Source organism: Ceratotherium simum, chromosome 3, assembly GCF_057802395.1.
Source record: "Ceratotherium simum simum isolate JZ-2026a chromosome 3, ASM5780239v1, whole genome shotgun sequence".
Classification (NCBI taxonomy): Eukaryota; Metazoa; Chordata; class Mammalia; order Perissodactyla; family Rhinocerotidae; genus Ceratotherium; species Ceratotherium simum.
In genome coordinates, this window is record NC_141902.1 from 16,365,058 (window position 1) to 16,388,288 (window position 23,231).

At 37.4% G+C, this 23,231-nt stretch overlaps 1 protein-coding gene across 3 annotated transcripts in view; it reads right to left on the reverse strand.

The window, feature by feature from the left end:
• Positions 1 to 23,231, reverse strand: part of AKAP6 (A-kinase anchoring protein 6) — a 467,551-nt gene that overhangs the window by 50,709 nt on the left and 393,611 nt on the right. For all 3 annotated transcript variants that reach the window (XM_087422756.1, XM_014780419.2, XM_087422751.1), the window contains 2 exons: positions 21,884 to 22,030; positions 18,556 to 18,780 (listed from right to left, as the gene is read on the reverse strand). In XM_087422756.1, the coding sequence (XP_087278882.1) occupies positions 18,556 to 18,780; positions 21,884 to 22,030 (372 nt within the window). The remainder of the gene's footprint in view (positions 1 to 18,555; positions 18,781 to 21,883; positions 22,031 to 23,231) is intronic.

Consider the following 23,231-nt stretch of genomic DNA (forward strand, 5'->3'; position numbering starts at 1 on the left):
GGCAAATGATTATCAAAGTTTCCAGCAAGGGGTCAGCAGATCTTTTGGAACTGACAGCTCCATTGTTGAGCCAATTATGTGCTTAACTTAACTGTACCTAGTATAAAAACGTTGCAAACAAGAATTTCCATCCTGGAATTGTAAAGGAGTAATTCTTCAAAACAACAAAAAAATTAAAATACCTCAAGTGAGGTATGAATGATGACTGGCATATTTTGAAGAAAATATGGGCAAACAACACCTGCATATTTTAACTGATTCCAAACTTAAAAGACAACGTCGGCCAATATAGGAACTCAACTTAGTGGCAAACCCTGGGATTTAATCTATATTGAAGCTAAATATTCTATATGCATGCAGCCAAGTGCAAAAAATAGCAATTGAAAAATGACATGATTAAATGGCACGACATGCAATCATTTGCTCTCAATTATATCAATGTATCTTCTTCATTTCTAGGAGTCAGGCAGAAATATTGTTTTTTAAATGCCTCTATTAAATTGGTCACCAATAATAAAATAGATGAGAGTCCTAATAAGCTCATTTACATAACATACATCATACACTACAAAACTATTCTCTCCAAACAGTTTTGCTCATAGATTTGTCTCCTGGTTGTCAAGAGTCTTTGCTACATTAGCAGATTTTAAAAGCATAATACTGTCTTCAGGACCATTTGTAGAAAAACGTTTATGAAACTTTTCTAGTTAACCCTTGGCAGGATCCTTATTGCTAATTATGGAAAAGGTATTGATATAATATCTTGGCTGTCACATTTTATTATGGTGATGGTAGAAGCAGAATCTAGGTCTGACATTTTGGAAATACCATCTAATTACAAGTCAGAAACACAGAATGACAGTTTTAAGTAGATTATAACTTCTTTCAAAATAGCAAACTGGTTTCTTTAATGTAAAAGCTAGGTTTTAAAATAGCATGAAAACTCCCTGAATTGGTTCACCAAGCACATCTCTATCAGCTCCTTGAGAAGGGTCTAAGATGTGTGCCAAAATAGTTTTAAAATTATACACGACAATATAAGTCTAGATTCTAACACTGAATGATTTCTTATAACCATTTAAAATCAAAATATTTTCAGCGAATACTTTCATTTTTAAGAAAAATCATCTCCCCCCATTCATCTAGGCAGCAGACAAGTGAGGTCCAGAGACCAGTCACCTTCACCTCCATGGCCTAATTAGCCTGACCTTTGACCTAGAAAAAGACCCTACTTTTTCTTGCAATCTAGTATCCTCACCAATCAAGATGAATCATTAAGGGCCACCAGGACTATTAATTAATACTATAAATTCTTGGAGGCCCTTGGATGAATGGTGTCATCCAGGGAAAAGCTAATCATTCTTTTACAAACATTCGCATTGATGTTTTAACTGTTTGTATCTTCATCCGCTGAAAAAATATTAATTATATTTAAAAAGGAGTATTTCTATTCCTCTTAACTATTTTTTCGCTGTGGACCAAAATATAATAACCATTCTGAAAATGCAGACCCTCACTGTGTTATTCCATCTAAGCTGTTGTTATCCCCGTGTGGCATTCTTTAATTTCTCTGTGACTTTCCCTACACCGGGTTAAGTACTTTTAAATATGTTTGTTTTTAAGAATCAAGCTCAGTGGTCATGTGCTTAGTTTGTACTCACATGTAATTAGTAATATGTTATATACGTCCTTTTCTAAATTAAAAACACTATTAAAATTCCAGACATACAAAACAATATGAAGATTAAGTTACTCTAAAGAAAACCATAATAGCTTACAGATTGCTTGTATCATTACTAAAATGCTGGTGTCTATTACAGAGTCTCCCTGGAATAAAGAATGCACTTTTGGCAATAATCTTTTAAAAACATGTCCATTATTGTTAAGATGCTAAACCAGTCTGCAATTATAGAAAGGTAACTTTTAGCAATAAGGGAGAAAGAGTGCTGGATGTAAATGCAACTTAACCATTATCCTACAAAATACCTTTTCTTAAAATTCGACAATCACTCTTTTCATAAGCAGATAAGGCATTAATTGCCATTTATTTTTACATTATTATATTTTGAAATCTATTTACAACACCCACAGTGCTTTTTCTCTCTTATTGATTCCATGGGAATCATTTCAAAGTAATTCTGGGGAATGAATGAAGGTGATTTTCTTCTCTAAATTATCTGTCGATCCCAGCTACCTAAACTCATCTGTGCTTTTAATGGATCTTGCATGTTCACTGGCCAGGTCAAAGAAATATCCAGGACAGTCTTGAAGAAAGGAAGGAAAGAATTCTATATGACAAGGTACAACACAATACACCCATTAGGCTAAATCTATGAACGAAGGATCATAAAGATTACACCTGGAGAAAGAAATAGAGGAAAAGCAAGAGAATACAGGAGCAAGGACGACCCAAGAGGAATTCCCAGGGATAATGTGGAACACACAGGAAAGGACAAATTATTGGACTAATTAGTCTCATGACTCGCTCAACTCTGCTGCATGGTATTTTTCTAGCTCTCTTATCCATACATAGTTGGCTACTCTTCACCCCTCTCCTCTATCAAACCATGTTTTTCCGGACTTATCTCTAGCTAACTTACTCTTTATTTCCTATGAAGCCACTCCTGGAACTTGTCACAAAGCTCACAGTGTTACTTGAAGTATAACAGCCAGGAACCAGCAATTTGGGGAGGTATTCCTGTTATTCCAGAATCATACAGATGGGAAAGAAATGAATCCAAGAACTCTAGGGACACAACAAGAATGCAGGAAAAGAGTTAGGCTATGGGGAATAATACCACTAAAAAGGAAGAAAATTATCCTAGGGACAAAAAGTCAAATTAGAAAGACGACTGTTTATTCATCTACTCCTCCCTGACCTGGAAAAGGCTGAAGTATAGATAGCTCTATAAATTTCATATTTCTGACTTTATTTTCATAGAATCTAAAATAAACAGGACATTTTCCTGTGAGTTTAGACCACTGGGAATTTGCTTCTTAGCTCTTTCCTTTGCTTTTGTGGTGGAAGCCCAGGGCAACTCGACTCCTTTTCACCAGTTTTCAGTATTCCCAGATGTGCAGTAATACTAACCACACTCTCAGGGTCATTTAGAAGTTTAGCTAATATATAGCAGCAAAACACTCTTCAACCATTATATTAGGTAGTAGAGGGATGCTGACTAAATATTAGCCAACTGGTAAATTGCTATAATGATTATTTAGCTCAAAGCAATATTCCAGAACCTCATGAAAAGGAAATGTAATAAGAACTTCATTTTTTAAACACTCCCATAGCTAAAACAAAGCAGAGGTCCAGGAGAATTTTTTGAGAACATTTCCTTGAATAAAGGTAACTTTCCTTTTAGAGGCATATGTTTTTTTTTTTCCTTCTAAGAGACACCACGTCTCTCTCTTGCCTGCTCCTCAAAGGAAGATTGAATACATTGGGGAGTAGTCCTCTTGCTCATCCCACCTAATATTTTGGCAGCAAGGCAGAACATAAGTCATCTAAGCATAAAGTGTTTAGTTGAACATTTGAGAAGCAACTTTGATTGATGGGGAAAAAACACAATTTAGAGTCTTCTAGTTTGACAATAACTAGTTGTACGATCTTAAGTAAATCATGTAATTTTTATGCGCCCTCAATACCTTTTCTCTAAAATGAAATGATCCTTTAGCCTTTAACATCTTCTGTTATCATATTGTTACATAACCTTATTCTGTTATGAGACAAGAAAATTATCAAATGGTGGTCCAAGACAGACTTTTAAAAAATAATGATAAAATATAACTTTGAATACCTTTCAAATCAGTTGCAAGTTGACTCTCACCTTATCTGATGAACTTCTAGGGGTGATAGAATATTAATTTCATCTTGACTTAATCATTTGTATTTATTTTCCTTCTCACTGGCCTGAACTGTGGACAACTGCTTTAACTGGACATGTGCGTGGTTGCCATCATTCGCATGAACCAACCTCGCTTGGTCTCAGATTCTGCTCGTGTCTTGGTCATGTTCTAACACCTTCCAAGTCTAACTCCAAATATCTTTATAGTGAGAACCACATGACGAAGCAAAGCACACAGATTGAAAATTTAACTTCCATTGTTGCTTTCATAAACCTTTGAAGTCTGTTGCACCAGCATTTTATTGAGAGTTTGGACTGCATGGTTGAATGGATATCCATTGGCTCTCTTGCTGGTGGTCTCGGCTGACAGATAAAGAGTGAATGGGTCTTGAAACATCCCTGCAATTCCTAAAAGTAATTTCTCCAGTCATGACTGCAGGGCAATAAAGCAGGACATTTTGAGAAAAGGTGGCAAGCATGAGGGGAAGGAAGAACCCGGGTTACCGCCTATCCTGTGCCTCTCAAGAGAGCTTCTAACACCAGACCTGTCAATCTGTTTCTACACTTATCCTCATGACATTAAATTCAAAAAGAAAGGAAAATATCCTTGGGGAAAAGAATGTGATATTCTAAATGTACAGGATATAAATTGGGATTTAATCAACAGTTTAGAGCATCATTGAAATTAAGAGAGATAAGTTAGGCTATTTTTTTTCCAGATGGGAATAATGATTTATGCCTCTGCCCTATCTTAGAGAGGTTTTGGGAGGATTAATGAGCTAATGTTTGTAAAGCTCTTTAAGCTCCTCATATGGAAGTGCAACATAAATACAAGGTGAACGATGATAGCAAACTCTATATAGAGTTGAATCCCTAAGAGTAAAGCCCCTGGAAATGAGAAGCTGTGGCAGGTCAAGATGGTAAATCCCTGAGTTCCAATGCCAGAGGAGCCTTGGTTTGTCATCATATGTATTTTTAATACTGTTTAAAATAGTACTTCATAGTATTAATAAGCATTTCTACATTTCCTATTAATCACGATGTCCCTTGTGATGATCATTTTTTGATTTCTATTCATAAAATGAGATAGGCTTATTATTTCTATTTTATAGATGAAAAATTGAGATGTGAAAATTGCAAAGACATCAATGATGACTCACTTGAAATCATTGATTCAATATTATTGGACTATGGCCTGGATTAGGATTCAAGAGATGTGGGCTGCCATCTGGCTCTGGTTGTATGGCCCTGGGTGAGTCATTTAATTTATCAGTGACTTGGTTTTCTCTTCTTTAGATTAAGGAGGTTGAGCTAGCTAAATAATCTCAAGTCCCACCTCATGTTGAAATTCCACAACCCGCTAAGTATTCTTTGAGTACCTAGTGACTCTAAGGCATTGTCTATGGTACTATGAAGGGCATGCAAAACAAATACAACTTCAGGATAGTTCCTACTTTTAAAAAGTTTATACTCTCAAAACATCAATGGGGCCGGCCCCGTGGCTTAGCGGTTAAGTGTGTGCGCTCCGCTACTGGTGGCCCGGGTTCGGATCCCAGGTGCGCACCGACGCACCACTTCTCCGGAGGCCACGTCCTACATACAGCCACTAGAAAGATGTGCAACTATGATGTACAACTATCTACTGGGGCTTTGGGGGTTAAAAAAAAGGAGGAGGATTGGCAATAGATGTTAGCTCAGAGCCGGTCTTCCTCAGCAAAAAGAGGAGGATTAGCATGGATGTTAGCTCAGGGCTGATCTTCCTCACCAAAAAAAAAAAAAAAAAAAAAATCAATGAAATACTACCACACACCTATTAGAATGGCCAAAATTTGGGACACTGACAATACAAAATGCTTGCGAGGATGTGGAGCAACAGGACCTCTCATTCTTTGCTGGTGGAATGCAAAATGGTACCAGCACTTTGGAAGACAGTTTGGCAGTTTCTTACAAAACTAAGCATACTCTTACCATATGATCCAGCAATCATGCTCCTTTGTATTCACCCAAGGGAGTTGAAAACTTATGTCCACACAAGAACCTGCACATGGATATTTATAGCATCTTTATTCATAATTGCCAAGACTTGGAAGCAACCAAGATGTCCTTAGTAGGTGAATGGATTAGTAAACTGTGGTACATCCAAACAATGGAATATTATTCAGTGCTCAAAAGAAATGAGCTATCAAACCATGAAAAGATGTGGAGGAATCTTAAATGCATATTACTAAAAAAAAAAGCCCATCGGAAAAGGCTACATACTACATGATTCCAACCATATGACATTCTAGAAAAGGCAGAAGTATGGAGAGTTAAAAGGTCAGTGGTTGCCAGGAGTTGGGGCAGGTAGTGGGGGTGAGGAATGAATAGGCAGAGCACAGAGGATTTTTTGGGCAGTGAAAATACTTGTTATGATACCATAATGATGGATATACGTTATTATACATTTCTTCAAACCCATAAAATGTACAACACCAAGAGTGAACCCTAATGTAAACTGTGGACTCCGGGTGGTTATTATGTGTCATTGTAGGTTCATCAGTTGTAAAATTGTACCACTCTGGTGGGGCATATTGATAATGGGGGAAGCTATGCATGTGTAGGAACAGGGAGTGTATGGGAAATCTCTGCGCCTCCCCCTCAATTTTGCTGTGAACCTAAAACTGCTCTAAAAAAGTAAAATTTTAACTTAAAAGATAGTTTACACTCTAGTTTGTTGACAAGATACATAGATTCACACCTACACATACTTGATAACATTTAAATAAGCATGCAAAACAACACAGGAATTTCTTCAATCACTTATTTCCAGGCCTCCATACATACACATACTATAGTCATGCATAATTTATCGAGTGGATACATTCTGAGAAATGTGTCGTTAGGTGATTTTGTCATAGTGTGAACATCATAATGTGTACTGACGGGGAGCAAAACTTGCCACCCCAAAACATGTCTCTTTAACATGGGGATTATTTTAGGCTGATTATTTTTAAGAAACAAAAAATTCAGCAAGTTTTTCTTGTTACCTCCCCCTTAACTGCCCAAAAGAATTCAGATTAAAAAAATCTGTCTCAGGAAGGGAGCTATTGCCTTAGCATAACATGAGCCAGGTGGTAGCCAGGGAAGAACCTAGAAAAGCCAGTTTGCTGGGCTCCCCTCTCTGTTCTTCTGTTTCTGTGTGGTCAAACACTTATTTTCCAAATGTTTGCTCCTTTTCACCTACCAGTGAATTGCCTTCCTTCCCTTTGAAGTCCCTGACTCTCCCCACCCTAACCTCCAACATCTTCTTTTGTCTTTAGCTGAGGATGGTATTTAAGGTAAGGGCTTCGGCCATTTTGGCGAGTTACTCAGTTTTCCCTGGTTTCTCCCACATATACATGTTATTAAGCTTTTGCTTGTTTTTCTCCCGTTAATCTGTCTCATGTCAATTTAATTCTTAGTCCGGGCAGAAGAACCTAGAAGGATAGACGAAAATTTCTTCCTCCCCTACAGTACTTACACAAACTTAGATGATACAGCCTACTACTACACACCTAGGCTCCATGGTACTAATCTTATGGGACCACTGTCGTATATCCCCAGTGCCCAGCACAGTGCTTAACATAGGTGTTTGCTTAAGAGAAAGGTGTTGAATGAATTAAAAACATCTCTACCCACACTCCTAAAACAATCTTGAATTGGCTCATCTTTTTAGTTACCAGAAACCCTCCATCCTTACCCACATTCTATTACTTTCAATGCCTTTCGTTGAAGATTCTCTTCCTTGTTTAAAGGGAACTGTGGGTTGATGCAGAAGTGTCTTGACATGAGTACAGCCATGTTTGGCCATTCCATGGACCTACAGCCACGAGCACACAAAGAAATATAAAGTGGCTTTCTGTGTGTTGGGAACTGGCCCTTCTCCCACAGAGATAGTTACAATTTGTAAGATTACAAGACTCTTTGGGCGTCGTAGCCTGGGGTGGACTGGCCATCTGTGCTGGGCTGGGACGATAGCCAAGGGGCTCAATGCACGTACACAACTGATAACCATTTGTGCATGAGAACACCAAATGCCTACTCTGCAAAAACTAACTCTGGAGATTACTCATACTATATAAGCTGCTGAAACCTGGGGCCTGGTGAGAGTCTTGCCTGTAGGGGGGACATCTTGCCCAGGACCTCTTTCGATTGGCACTCCCGCCAAGCTGTGTCAATTAAAGGGACTTTCCCTGGCGTGAGGGCATGAATGTTATAAGTACCCAATCTGATGTTTCTCTCTTGGTCAATCTGATGTTTCTCTTTTCAATCAATCTGATATTATTTCCTCTTTTTATTGACCTATTTGGATATTATAAGTATCCAGTCTGTTTCTTTAAATACAGTTACTTCCTGTATTCTCCATATCTGTTAACTTGTGCTTTACTCTTCCCTACATAATAAAATATACATTTAGTCCATTCGTTTGGGTTGAAAAGTTTCTTTTAGGTCTCCAATCGAATCCATCAAACCTGATACAACAAGAGGCAACGGCATTCCAGGGAGAGAGGGACTCTTGGTGGGATTGAGGCGTAGAAGGCCTCCTCCCTTTTCCTCACTCTACCAGCAAAGTAGTTCCCAAATCCCGTCATCTCCAACCCTGAGGTCTCTCTTAAATCCAGCCTCTTTCCTCCCCACTGTAATCGCAGTATTTCAAGCCCCCAGGATGCGTCACCCAAGTTACAGAAGAGCTACCTCCAAATAAGTCTTTCTCCTTCAAGGCTGACAGACACACAGCTCTGCAAGACCCCTCTCCTGCTCTGGGACACTGAGGACACCCCTGATGAATGAGAAAAGTGTAGGCTCCTTGGGTTGCTTTCAACTTCACCTGACATCAGACATGTAGGTACCCCTATGCTTCAGTATCAATAGAGAACTTGCTATCCCTTGTATAAGGTCTACACTTTCTCATTCCTGAATTTTGATAACACTAAAGGAAATCTAAATTTTCCATTTCCTTTTTGTCTAGGCCTGAAATATTTGTACAGGGAACCACTTACAGAATCTCTCATAGGACCTATCTCAACACTCAATGCTGGAAAACAACACCTCCCTCCTTAAGAATAAACAAATATGGAAAAACCAACACACACACTAACAGACATTGTAGTTCAAAAGAGGGCCCAAATTGGGACTCAAAGCAATAGACTAATAGGCTCTTTTTGAAATAGAATTAATACAAGAAAAAGAAAACCTTAGAAAATTTCAATCTGTTTCTGAAAATACGCCCAAGGATATTGATCCCTGGCACTGAGGTAGGCACTTCTGGAGATGGAACAAATTAAGATCAGTAAAGATTGTACAGAGATGAAGAGAACTTTTGGTGAATTAAAAATTGCAATAAGAAGACAATAAAAATTATTAGAAGTATGAGAAAGAATGTAATTAGTACAATAAAATATTAGCTAATAATTAAATCCAAGATTATATCAACAAAAATAGAGAAATAGGGTGGAGAATGCAGAAAAAAGTAAGCCAATTTCTCATTTTAAAAGTGGCATCAATAAGAGGCATTCTTTTTTTTCCTCCCCAAAGCCCCAGTGCACGGTTGTATATCCTAGTTGTAAGTCCTTCTAGTTCTTCTATGTGAGCTTCCGCCACAGTATGGCTACTGACAGATGGGTGGTGTGGTTCCACAACCAGAGAACGAACCCAGGCCGCTGAAGCGGTGAGAGTGCTGAACTTTAACCCCTAGGCCATCAGGGCTGGCTCAAGAGGTTGACATTCTTGATATTGAAAGTAAAGGAAATTTTTTTAAAAAAAAAACCTTCCAATTCTCTAGAGTAAAAATGAAGAAAACAAAGTGCCTTATAGCAGAATATTTAAACAAGACTATAATGTAAGGTTCAGGCATTGCTAACATCCAGCCCAGTGCCTGCCACATGGTAGATGTCCGATAAATATTTATTGAATGAATAAAGGAATGAATGTAATGAAAGATCAGCAATTTTACTCAAGAAAATAAATGTGAATGGGCTTAATATCCTTATTAAAAGAAACAGACTTTCAGATCTGATTAGAATGTAATTTATAAGAAATTCATCTAAAATAATATGCTAAAAAATTAATGACAGAAGGACAGGCAGGGATATATTAAGGCTTTTGCTATACTGTGAAGGACTTCAGGGTACCTCAGAATGAGAACAGAATAAGGCTAGGCCTCTGATTGTGGGGTCTCCGGTTAGTTCTGTTAGACTCAAATCCTCCGTCTCTTCAGTCTGGTCATTAATTTTAACTGCGAGTTTTCTGTCATCTGTTTCTCACAGATCTGTACATGTCCTTGTCATCACTGCACCCGCAGTTTATTGGTATATTTCTTTCTACTTTTAAATCAACTAAGTCCTGATGATTTATAAACCAAAACAATATATTCATGTTACCTGTGCCACCATCCTGACTGAAATCCACAACGAGAAGACCTTTTCTTTTCCATTTTAGACTAGCATCTCTATTCAAATTAGAAAGGTATCATAATGTGAGAAAGGAAATGGTTACAAGGAGAAAGTTGGCTTCCATGGTGCCAAAGGCAATAACACTGCAACTTAGGTTCAAAAGCTGCCTTTGTCCTTCTGAAGCATCATTTTCAATGAACTAAACGTGAATCCTGGTATACAGAATTGGCTATATACCAGAAGATTTGTGCCAAACCGGAAGTGTTGTTCAGAGGAATTAAATTTCATCTATAACTGAATAAATTTATCAATGGAAAAAGATGCTATTACAGAACCACAGAATGCTACAGTTGAAGAGAATCCTTTCAATCCTAAACCCTAAATTTACAAATAAAGAGAAAAGAGAAGAGAAATTATTTATTGAAATTACACAGCTGAAAATCCTAGATCATAATGTTGCCAACTAATAGAACCTAGTGAGGCTCTGTTAAATACTATTAATAAATACTATTACTTGGTAAATTATAAAAGAATGATGTGACAGTAAAGTTACAGAAGATGATTGACAATTCAATACGAATACTAAAAAAATTAATTCTCTTTATCTCCTTAAATGAAGGTCTAATTGTGCGTGTGTGTGTGTGCGCGCGCGCGCGTGTGTGTGTGTGTGCTTGTGTGTGTAGAGCAATAATCTGGGAGAAAAATGATGAAGACAGAAAAGGAGTGTTTATAAAAGAAAGTCAGGGAGACAGAAAGTGGGGAAGAAAGTGGACTCCAAGTAACTGTTTCACTACCTTGCTCAAAAGCTCAAAAGTAACCAAATGTGGAGACCTACCTCTGATAACCCGGGACCTGGTTTTCCGCACCCCAAGAGAGCTGGCCTTTCCACAGGTCAAAGGGCAAACTCGGGAGAGGTACTAACTGCCTCCTTTTTTTCTAGTCTTGAGAGGAAAACAATTCTCTTGTGGTTTTTACCTGGAGGGTAATAGGTCAATGATCCAACTAATAGATAATTCAGTTCCTATAGATCATACAACTCACCTGAAGTAATTGAAACCCCATGAAATTTTCTTTATCTGTTTACTATTTATCTATTTATTTTATCTATTTACCCTGATGTATTAAAAATAAATACTTTAAAAAAAGGACAGGTTTACTGATAGTATAACGCTGAGAGCTAAAATATATTGAGTTCTTACTAGGGAGGCTCTATTTTAAGCAGCTTTCATGTATATTATCTCATTTAACACTCATAACCACTCTATGAGGTAAGTGCTATTATTATCCCCATTTTTAAGATGAGAAACCTGGGGTTTAAGGAAGATCATGGATTAGAAATAGGTCAAGCCAGGACAAACCCAAGCATCTTGGACCCACATGCTTAAGCCTCTACACCATGGTGGATCAGATTCACTGCTCCAATCCTACATATATCTACGTGGAGAGCATGGAGACACCTTTGCAATTCTGTTCTCCCAGTTTCTTTCTATTTGAGTTTATTAACAATGAAAATAACAGTTAAGTAATGTTAAGAAATCAATTAAGAATAGAAACATTCATCACTGTGGTTTCAGAGCTTCATTGCAGTTCTGCCTGGTTTTCTAGGCAGCAGTGATGTAAGGATGGGTGAGAGTTCTCCCTCGTCGTTCCAGATTAGCATTGCAGCCTTTAATTTCCATGAATCTGGTTTACTTGATAGCAGCAATACAAACGACACATATGAAATGAGTACATGGCTGTATCTTTTTATCCTCAACCCAGGGGCAAACCCCCCACCCCACCCCCACTTCATAGGAATCATTCAGCATCTTCTTCTAGTAAAAGGTGTAATCAGAAAGAATTAGGCCATTGCTGTTCCATTTTTTTTTTTTTTTTTTTTTTTACTTTAGAAGGCTGCACTGGGACTGCCTATAAAAATTTCCTGTGGGGGGGCCGGCCCCGTGGCCTAGCGGTTAAGTGCACGTGCTCCGCTGCTGGCGGCCTGGATTCAGAACCCAGGCACGCACCAACATACCTCTTGTCAGGCCAGGCTGTGGCGGCGTCCCATATAAAGTGGAGGAAGATGGGCACAGATGTTAGCCCAGGGCCAGTCTTCCTCAGCAAAAAAAAAAAAAAGAAAGAAAGAAAAGAGGAGGATTGGCATGGATGTTAACTCAGGGCTGATCTTCCTCCGGGGGAAAAAAAAAATTTCCTGTGGGTCTTCCCACCACTCCCAGATGGTAAGGTGAATAACAATTATTTAAATCCAGCTTTCAATTTCAACCTTAACCCAGCCAATGTTTTTTACAAGGCAGTTCTGGATTGTATCCAATTACTTAAAATTACTTCCAAAGAAGTGTTAGGTGATGGATTTTTTTATATATGGTGGGGAAAAATATCTGATAAAAGCTGAATTCAGTATTTTCTTTTGATGAACATATGTGGTTAATATAATAGCTTTCTCAAAAAAATTACCTAAGACACATAGAAAGGATTAAATCCTGTCTGATGTCTGTTGGTTTTGAGAGCGTTTTGCATGCTTTTCTTACAGCCAGATTGAATTACTGTAATTCTTTGTTTGCAGCTTTGCCAACAGCATCATTACAAAGGTTGTAATGGCTCCAGGACACAGCAGAGAGATGATCTTGGCACCTGTAGAAACCACGGCCTCCTTTCTCATATCTCAAAACTTCCAAAATATTCTCTCCTGTCTTTCAACCTAATCTCTTTAAAAAATGTGGGTTTTGCGGGATATAGGAAGTGTAATTATGTTTACCATGCTATTTGAGATTGGTTGGAGTAGACACGGGAAATTCCCTCTAAATGTCTTGGCTAGATTGGTCTTATTTTTATTTCTGGAAATTACACAGCAAGCTTTGGGAAAATATTTCTTAGAGCATGTGAACTGTTTAGCCCTTTTATTTATCTCTTTATTTTGTAAAAGTACATTAGTGATATTGCGTTTCAGAGTAATTACTCAGTAATGCTGCACAATTCATAGTTAATTTGAAATCTTTTTAAGGACTCTAAAAATCTTAATTTCCAAGATTTAAAACATTGACTCACTGAATTCCTTCAGCTGGCTGTCAAATATCCAGAAATGGGATGAAGAACAATAGGGTAAGTTACCAGTTAATGCGTTTATCTCTTTTCAGAAATAAATCTTTGACCTAGGGACTGCTGAGTCTACACAGTAGTGGCAAATTCTGCAACAGACTTTCTAGGTCTGACTATTGGCTCTATCACTTACTGAGTGTACCACCTTGAGTTTACATACTTTAATTTTCTCTGCCTCCGTTTTCTCATCTACAAATAGGAGATAATAAACCACCTGCCTCGGGATGGTCATGAGGATTAAATAAGCGAATGCAGGTAAAACACTTAGAAACTGTGACTCATATCTTATGAGCACTCGATAAGTATTAGTTGTCGTTGTTATAATTATTAAAAGAACTTTTTGTTACTTCTAATGCAATTCTAGCATGATCTCCTTTCCTTAAGGGAGTTGCAAATAGTAGCCATACCCATGTTTATGATAATTTTTCTAATCTAGAGCAGGGTCAGGAAACTAAGGCCTGTGGGCCACAGCCGGCCTACTGCCTGCTTTTGTAAATAATTTTGTAAATTAGTCTTATTGAACACACCATATTTACTCACATATTGTCTGTGGCTCTTTTACGTTACAACAGCAGACTTAAGTAATTGCGACAGAGATTATAACTTCTGGCCTTTTACAGAAAATGTTTGCCAACCCCCGATTTGGAGTAAAACAATGTTTCAATGTTTATTTTGAAGGGTCAGAGAATGATAGCATGGGAAAATATTGGAATTTGAACCCAAACACCATGGCTTTGTCTCTGTCTGTGCTGCTGGTTGCTGTGTGGATTCAAACAAGTCACGTTAACTTTCCACATCTCAAGTTCTTCGTTCATAAAAATAAATAAAAATACACATAAGAAGGTGATCCTAATTTTCAGCTTACATAATCACTGTAAGGTTTAAGTAACATGCATTAAAAAAAACATGTTTGGGCAAATTTAAATTGCTAAGCAAATTTGGGGCATTAATCATTGATGAGGTTACCAAATCTATCCCACTCATTTACCTTCTTGATGACAGAGCCTCTTGGTAGGTCTAAACTTGTCCTCCCCAGGCTGGTTCGGGGCCTAGTCCGGTACTGAGGCCTCCTATAGCTGGTAATGGATAATTTCTCCCCAATTTGAGTCTTTAGAATAATGAATTGGGTTATGGGATACAATGAACGTATGATTAAGCAATTATTTTCTTTTCTCTCTGAAGGGTCATCGTTAAAAAGTAGTGCTTTCCAGCCAATGGCATTGACGCACACACAGCTCTGAGGCCCTTTGCCAGCTGGCTTCACTGAATCTCTGACGCGCTCTCCGCATTCTGCTGTCACGGTGTGTTCACTCCTCGCCAATTTTGCATTTCTGTCCCAGGGCTCTTACATTCGCACCTCGTGTCTCTCCCCCGTGCTGGGCTTTGGCTCATTCTTTTTCAGGCAGAATTTTGCCCTGTGTCTAATCCCACATTTATCACACTTACTGCCTTAAAGAAGAATACATTCCACAATTGCTTTTTCTATTTTTCTGAAAACTTAAGATCCTGATCCCCTGTCTCATCCCAGACCAAGCTCTGAGGAGGAAACACAGTTGTGTCTACAAAGCGATGGGCTTTCTTTTTCATATGCAGCACCCTCCCTCCCCATTCTCCGGGGTAGTGCACTGTGGCTTATCTGTCATCACTCTGGGTGTCATATTAAGAAATTCATTCTGTTAAAAGTCTGAGATTTTAGAGAATGGAGAATCATAGAGCTAAACCCTGTGAATAAAGCCTGTCTTGTGTGTGACCAATGACAGCAGGAGACAGTTAGGGACACACAAGGAGAGGTAGAACATAGCAAAGAGTTTCCTACACTTAAAAGTTCTTTAATAACTCTCCTGTCTGAGCTGTTTTATCACTTAGAAAGGCAGAGGGTATCTGTTCTTTGGATTTGTGGTAAGTAAAAATTTTTATTCTGCATATGCTTATTACCAATTATGATTTTGACAGGTTATAAACATTATATTACATTATTATAGTAGTACAAACATTTGGTTTCATTCTTCCAATGAATGCGGGAATATACAGAACACTTTATTAATCATACACTAAGCACTACAGAGTAAACAGCTCAGAAATATTTAAAATTCTGGGGAGGAAAGACATTTATTCCAAAGACATGCAGAAAGCTTTCTTAAACAACAAATAGAAGTACTATCATGCTAGATCCTCTTAGCTTATCTGATCAAACTCCTCAAGGTCAAAACTTTAGAAGGGACCAGAGTTTGGTCGTAAAGAAAATCCTCAGGGCTCCATAATTACAAAAAGTTTGAAAAGTTTCTATTTAAAAAGTGAAACATGCCAAAGACATTTACACCAATATAATACAAAAATGTAAAACAAAAACACACATATTTTCACCTCCCAAGATCTTCAATAGCTAAAGCTATTTGCTCTTTGGGCCAAATTGTTGAAGATTGTGAATGAAAAATGTACCACAAAAAAACAATGACATTAGTTCTGTCCTGCTTTTCCCTTTGAGTCACCTGCCACGGAAGGGCATTCAGTAAATATCAATAAATATCAATTTTGCACAGTAGTTCAGAGAATGGGCTTTAGAGTCAGAAGACACTGGATTTAAACCCCAATTCTACCACTCATTATATGAGCCCTTGGACACACAAAACTCAACCTCTATGTGCCTGTTTCCACATCTGCAAAATCAAGATCCTAATGCCAATCTCATAGGTTGCTATTAGAATTAAATGAGATACATGTATTTGCTCACAATGGAATTTTATATAATTGTCAAAATAAGTGACTGACAGCCATACTCAACGACATGCATGAATCTTGGCATTATAATATTAAATGAAAGAGGAAATCCTAAAAGATAACATACAGCATGATTACCTTTTAATAAAGTTAAGAAAAACTAAAATAAAAAGTATTCTTTCCTATCAAAGGAAAGCAAGGGAATAAAGAATACGGGGTTCAGGTTCTGGATTACCTTAGGTGAGGAGAGCAGATGATGAAATAGGGCTGGGGAAACCATATGGTCAGGTGTACATTACCATCAAGGTCCTACCTTTTGTTTGGGGTAGGAAAATCTCTGTATTTATTACTGAATCTTAAAAATAGCTAAGTAAACAAGAGTAGGGTATAAAGCAGTTAGTTTAATGAATAGTGACACTGAAAACATAAAAATGTTCTAAGAAAAATATACCTTTGGAGAAAACAAATAAAATAGCAAAAAGCATCTGACAGTCTATGGTGTTTTTGAAATAAAAAGTCCTATGATTATTTTCAGGCACTGAAATGCACATGGTAAATAATGAATTAGGTGTAGTGAATATTCCCTTCGTGGCTAGAAAGTGTTAGTAAATGACTAGGACTCCTAGGAATTATCTGATGATCTAGAAGCCTAGAGCTTTTTCTCTGTCGCAAACTCTTAAATTTGTAACTAGGACCTAGTGGAAGATGTTGATGACACAGTACAAAGCTAAAGCATAAAGCCAATGTCCTTTGGAAGCATCAGCAAAATGAATACAGATTTATTCATGCTTCCATTTCCATAAGAGCGAATGTGAAAAAAAACGTTGTTTTCAAATATCTATGTATGAGATATGTGGATAGGTAGGTAGGTATATAAATAATTGTAATAACAAACTTCCTGTTGTTTCCAATTATTATGTTACATCTCTGGGCTTATAATGTTAAGAGATTTCTATCTTTTACAAAATGCACCACTACAAAAAGTAGAAATAATAATTTACATATGTGAACTCATAAATGTGTGAGATAAATGCTCTGAGCATCCCATTTTATAGATGAAGAAATTGAGGTACACAAGGATCGTACAAGAGACATGACCAAGGACACAACTGGCTGGGGGCATTAACCAGTTCACTAAAGCTGTGATATAGATACGGTAGAGAAAAAATATATTTCACAACATCCAGCCTACTAATAATCAGGATGCTGTGTAAGGTACATGTTAAGTTCAAATAACACAGAGGGAAATTGAAGATTCCATATCCCTGCAATGGGGGATAGGGTGAGAGAAGTGGAGATGAAATAACAAAGCTTCTGGATATTAGACTTTAAACAACATAACCCATTCGCCTTGGCAAGATGCTTTCATTTAACTTCCAGTTTGGTCTTGTCAATTCAATGGCAGAAGAGGAAGTTTTCAATGAAAACAATTTGTAGGTGTGTAACGCAGACAGTTTAGCAGGAGGTATTGTGGTCTTACCTTTGAGGCTGCCTCCTCTGTGCTATGCAGGTGAGAAAGGTGAGCCTGCCTGCCTGGCAGAGGGAAGGGGACCAACCTGTGACTACTTTCTCTGGTAGATTGCTGGAAGACTGCAGGGCAGAGGGTGTGAGATAAATGAAAGCCTTTGAGAAGAAACAGTTGCTTGGTCCCAAGAAGTTCTGTCCTTTTTGGCTTTCCCCTTTCTCCTCTATAAGACTTTTCATGCCAGAAGGTTTCTTGACATTGAATTCATATTCTACAACCCCAAAGCCTCAGGCTGACACCAGACAGAGCCCACATAATCACTGCATTTACGGGAGGGTTCACGCAGTACAGGCTAGTGTGGGCAATGAGAGAAAACATTTGAATTTTAAACTGCTTTTGAATAGACATCATGTAAACGTGGAAACAAACAGGAAAATGCTTCTCCTTCATGGACATACAGCGAACACACACACAGCTGTGTTGCTAACCTTAGCATTTTTCTATGATGGAATATGCCTGTATTATAGGAAGCTCTTTTACTTTATATCTTCCTTCCATAAATAGTTGATTCTTTCATATGTAAAAATTATGTTTCCTTTTGTTAGCATTTATGGTCTTCAATTAAATGATGTGCTTTTATCATACCAATTTATGGAAGTATTTTTAACCACATTATTTATAGAACATTTAGGTCTGCCTTTCAAAGTCCTCAGTAATCTTTAGTGTTTGCTGGTCTGCTTTTAATTTATCAGAGCCCTCCCTCAACAGGCACTGCACAAAACACACAAGCAGCGGAGACTTCCCCTATACAACGCGTACTTGATATGCTTCATGCTCGTCTTTCTACACACACAGACGTTGGCGTATAAGAAACGTGGAGGGTGTCTATAAATTCAAGGCAACGTTTAAGTGCACAGTGATACATAGATACATGGATATAATACTTTATGTACTTGATAAATATTTCATCCCTACCATAAAGAAAGCTTTTTATCAACTTTGATTGTTTTTTTATTACCTTAAAGTATTGCAGTTCTTTCTCAGCATTCATTGTTCCTTCCTTTTCTTGTCTCAGACAGGAATTGAAGATGAAAAGCTCTGTATCTCTTAGCCACCCTTTCAGTTCTTTGATCCTGACCTCCAGCTGCCTCACCAGGCTTCCGCTTTCAGGAGAGAGCAGGTCACGTGGACCCGACCCACTGTGCCCTGCCATTGTGTCCTGGATCTTCTCTCCTAGGGTTCTCTAATGCATCAGATTAAAAACAAAAACAAAAAACACCACCAACAAAAAACAAAAACATAGATTAGTTTAGGTACCAAAAACATACCACAGTATGGCTGGTAACTAGAGCCACCTGGCAGGTGTCCAGCCATACCTGCCACCTCACGACTGACATTCAGTTCAGAGCAGCTCGTTGCTCCATTTAGGATTTGAATTCTTGAGCAGTGTGTGTTGTTCTGACTACCACTGGAGGCTTAAGAAGACCTCATTCACTTATAATTTCTTTTAACAGAAAGGAGAGTTGACACAAAAGTTCACCATGGTCACTGATAAAAATTCATTTGAATTCTCATGACAGGAGTTTACAGTAAAAAATTCTCTGCATAAAATTTTCAGGAGATAGAAGTCTGAGTTTAATCAATATACTAAAGAGGCTAAGAGTAGATTGTGTATGGGGAATTATATTCCTCTTTTTGTTTTGTGAAGTACAATTCCTCAAAGCACATGACTGAGGGTTGTTAGGAAGGGGTGGCCTCCTTGGGGCTGGAGTTGAGTTTACCTGACTGGGAAATTGTTCAACCCCACAATTCTTCCCACTTTGCGTTTGTGGATGCTAGACTTTGTGGCATCTAGCATGTTAGATGCCACATACATGCTAGATAGTCTAGCATGTTTGTGGATGTGTTAAAACAAATCTCCATCCACTACATAAGAAGTCTTAGATTAGCCACTATGGCGTGAATGTGCGTCAGGGAGAGGTTTGGTTTGTTTTTTTTTCCATTTTTGGTGGAAACACTCCCTTTGGAGAATCAGTAGGAGTTAATCTATAATGATGAATTAAACCTACAAAAATAAGCTTTATAACACAAATAAAATTAAGTCAACAAACATTCATCTGCTGTGTAGTGTTCTGTAAATAGTATGTTTAGGAGATCACAACAGAAAAATAGCCTTTCTCGGCCAACTCCCTTGTATTTTCATGGTGCAAATATTGATAATTTGAAGACCCTCAGTGGAATCCAGATTTAGCTATTGTTTTTATGCTGTAACAAAAGTAGCAGCAGGAGGTGAAATCAATGCCCTTGGAGGGTAGGGTCACAAAAAAGAATTTATTGCCACTTTTTTGTTCTGGAACAGTTTGCAATCATAAATTCTTCATAAACAGAATACTTCAGAGAATGGTCCGTCTTCATAAATATACGACAGAGGACATCAATTTCATTTAATTCACAATTTGTGTCAGCACAGCAGATGCCAATGCCTGCCTTGATAGGGTTGTTTAATATGCAATTGAGACAGAGTAATATGCAGCACAGGGGACAAAATTTCACAGATTAAACTGTACGCACCACTGACATTTCATTCTAATGTATTTCCATTCCACACTGTTCACCTTAGATGAAAGTAATATTAAAAACCATATCCCTCTATTTTACTATTGTTAGAAGTTAAAATCCCTGTCTTTAAATTTTTTTCATGCCAATTAAAATGTAATCATGCCAATTAAAGCAGTACGTCTGGTGGTGTTAGTCTGGCACCGGTTTTGTTAAAATCTTCCCTCCACCCTCCTCTCTCTCTAAATCATTACAAAACTCTGCATATTGTATTTGAATATTTTTGTCAAAATGGCAACCATTTTTAAAGTGTCTGACTCATAAAGGATAGCTAAATACTGTTTCTTTTTTTAATATTATGTTGATTTAAAATTTTTATTGAGGCAATCTACATGACATACTTCAAACAATTTTCCAAAAAGATTATTGCTGGTTATTTATCAAATTAGAAAGACATATATTAAAATACAACGTAAACAGACAGTCTCTTTATCTATCAAGCACATAAAGTTGCTGTTCTCATCTATTTAGTAAACAATCTTTTAAAATGTCAGACGCTAACCACATTTCTCCTGTATGAGACCAATGAATTCTGTAGAGTTTAGTAAGTTCTGATTTAAATCACCATATTATAAAGTGAAAGCGATTAACTACTATTAAAAAGTAATGTCACAATAGGTCAGAGTAAAAACTTTCAACGTTTTAACTTACTTTGTACAACTGCAGAGTGTAGTGAATTTAGATGAGAAAGCTAGGATTTAAACTTGTGGTTTTTTAATCACCTAGATTAAGCATGGCATAAACTGAACACTGGCATTCCTCCAAGTTATCAAGGTACACGAAGAGCTTTTTATTCAAAATATTTTTGGAGTATTATTTCTTTAAAAATTAAAAAAAGGCAGGAAATGGAAGGCATGCAAAATTATGCTCCATAACTGACACCACCCATACTTAGCTGTTATAATTAATCATTTAAGTAATTGACAAATTTAGCTTACCCTTGATTTGAAGTGAAGGCAATTTAGGAGAGAAGTTGATGAAAAAATACAGTTTAACCTCTCTCTCTCAGCTGTCTTCCAACAAAAGGACAGCACTGTCTCCTGCACAGTGCCATCCTGGTCTCTGGGTAACCGAATTTCTATATTGCCTTTTTGCCAGATTCTTGCATCTCAGTCTTTGGCTGAGACCCAGCCCATCATTGCGTGAAATGAATTACATGAAACTTTTTTTTTGGCTTTTGTTAAAAGTGAGCTGGAAATTGAGGCACAACATAGAGGCCAATTTAATTCTGCAATTCAGATTTGGGTCAAATTTGCATCTTTGTTTTGGTGGCTTTAGTGTGACTTGAAAGCTGTAGTGACAATTCCACTTTTCATCTGAAAGGTACAGTAAATAGTTAAACAGTGGATGTCTCTAACATGTACCTTCAGAATCAATTCTATTAACATTCATTCAAGCATGATAGTCAGTGTATATCAGATATACTGTATTATAGTTGACTTGGTGCATACCCATAATACATGGCATATTTTACTTACTTTTTTTATGTATTAAAGAACCAAAATTATTAAAATCAGAGAGGAGACAAGCTCTGAGTAAAAAAAACATCAACAGAAGAGGAAAAGCAGTATTTTTCCCCCATAATAGCATGAATAGCTTGTTTGAAACGTAGGTAGTGAATTGAAAGACAGAGATATTTGTGCCTCAAATTAGAAATCAGACAGACAGAGCACTTCACTACACACAAAAATGTACGTATAACCTACAAACAGTAATAAAAATGCAAATACCCCAAGCAGTTCCCATTTTTCATTAATTGAATCCACTTTTTCAAGGAGATCATTTGGTAGTAAAACGCCACCTTTCTTCAAAGCTTCAACCTTACTAAGCAGCTCCGTCTTTTTCAGGTCCCTGATGGACATTTCCACACTGTATCGCTAAAAGGAAAAGAAAGAGATACCATTAGGGAGGGAGGTAGTCTAAGAAAATCTCTGAGCACAGAGTTAGGGATGCTCATGGGTGTTAAAAGTTTTTGTTTCCAATAAATTTATGGGGAGGCTAAACCTAAGTACCTTGAGTAGTCGAGGAATATTGCTGAAAACAGTTAAAAATATATATTACTCACACGTAGACAAACATCCAAGGTATCATTCTAGTTGACTAAGACTTATGTCTTTTTAAACTAAAGTTTATACACACATTTGATCTTGAACTTAAAATATTCCAAATAGGAAAATACCTGGTCAATTTAATATTACAGTTAATTTTGGTCAACGTTTGGCTCCAGGGTACTGCCAATCTCTCATCTCTGTCCCCCAAAGGACCAGTCTCAGAGTGGTACAAATAAAATTATCCCTAAAGAGTAGGTAACTTCCTCCTTAACCTATAAGTCCCCAGAATTCTCAGTTAACATTTTTTTTTTCATTTTTCTTTTACTTAAAAACTCTGCGTAGGCTTGGAAAAGAGGTACATGGAGACAAAAAGAAAACCAGTGCTTTGGGAATGATTACAAATCTATGCTTCTTTATTGATCATTGTAAAATGTCCCCAGACATCACAATCGATTACAGAACCCTCTCCCCCAACACATATTGTATTCTAACAAACTGCCAAGTGAGTCTCTCCTAAAAGATGTTTTGCTAGAGATAATGTAAGTCCTATTTAATATGACAGTTACTATGGTGATTCTCTTCAAATAACTTTTTGGATAACTTCAGAGTTAGAAAGTCCTATGTTATGGACAGCTATCAACGACTGGGCTGTATTTTTTAAATGTACACATGAAAATACCTCTGAGTAGAAAAGCTAGATTCTGGCTAAAATATTAAACATATTTACAATTTCAGGATATCCCCAAATATAATGGCAATCCCAAAAGTTCTTTCCTCGAGGCATAAAAGTTAGCTCCCTGAGGTCCGTGGTGGTATCGCTCCATCACTCTAACTGAGCTAAAATGAGCACCTTATCAGATCTAATAAGAAAAGCTTTTGTCTGCGCCAAGTGGCAAATCAGCAAGTTCAGAACATGCCCAAGCTCTTGAGTGATTTTATTCACCTTGAATTCACGGTATTATGTAAGATCCCAAACCAAAATACAATTGGAAGCAGCTTAAAGGAAAAGAAGATGTGAAATCCCCGT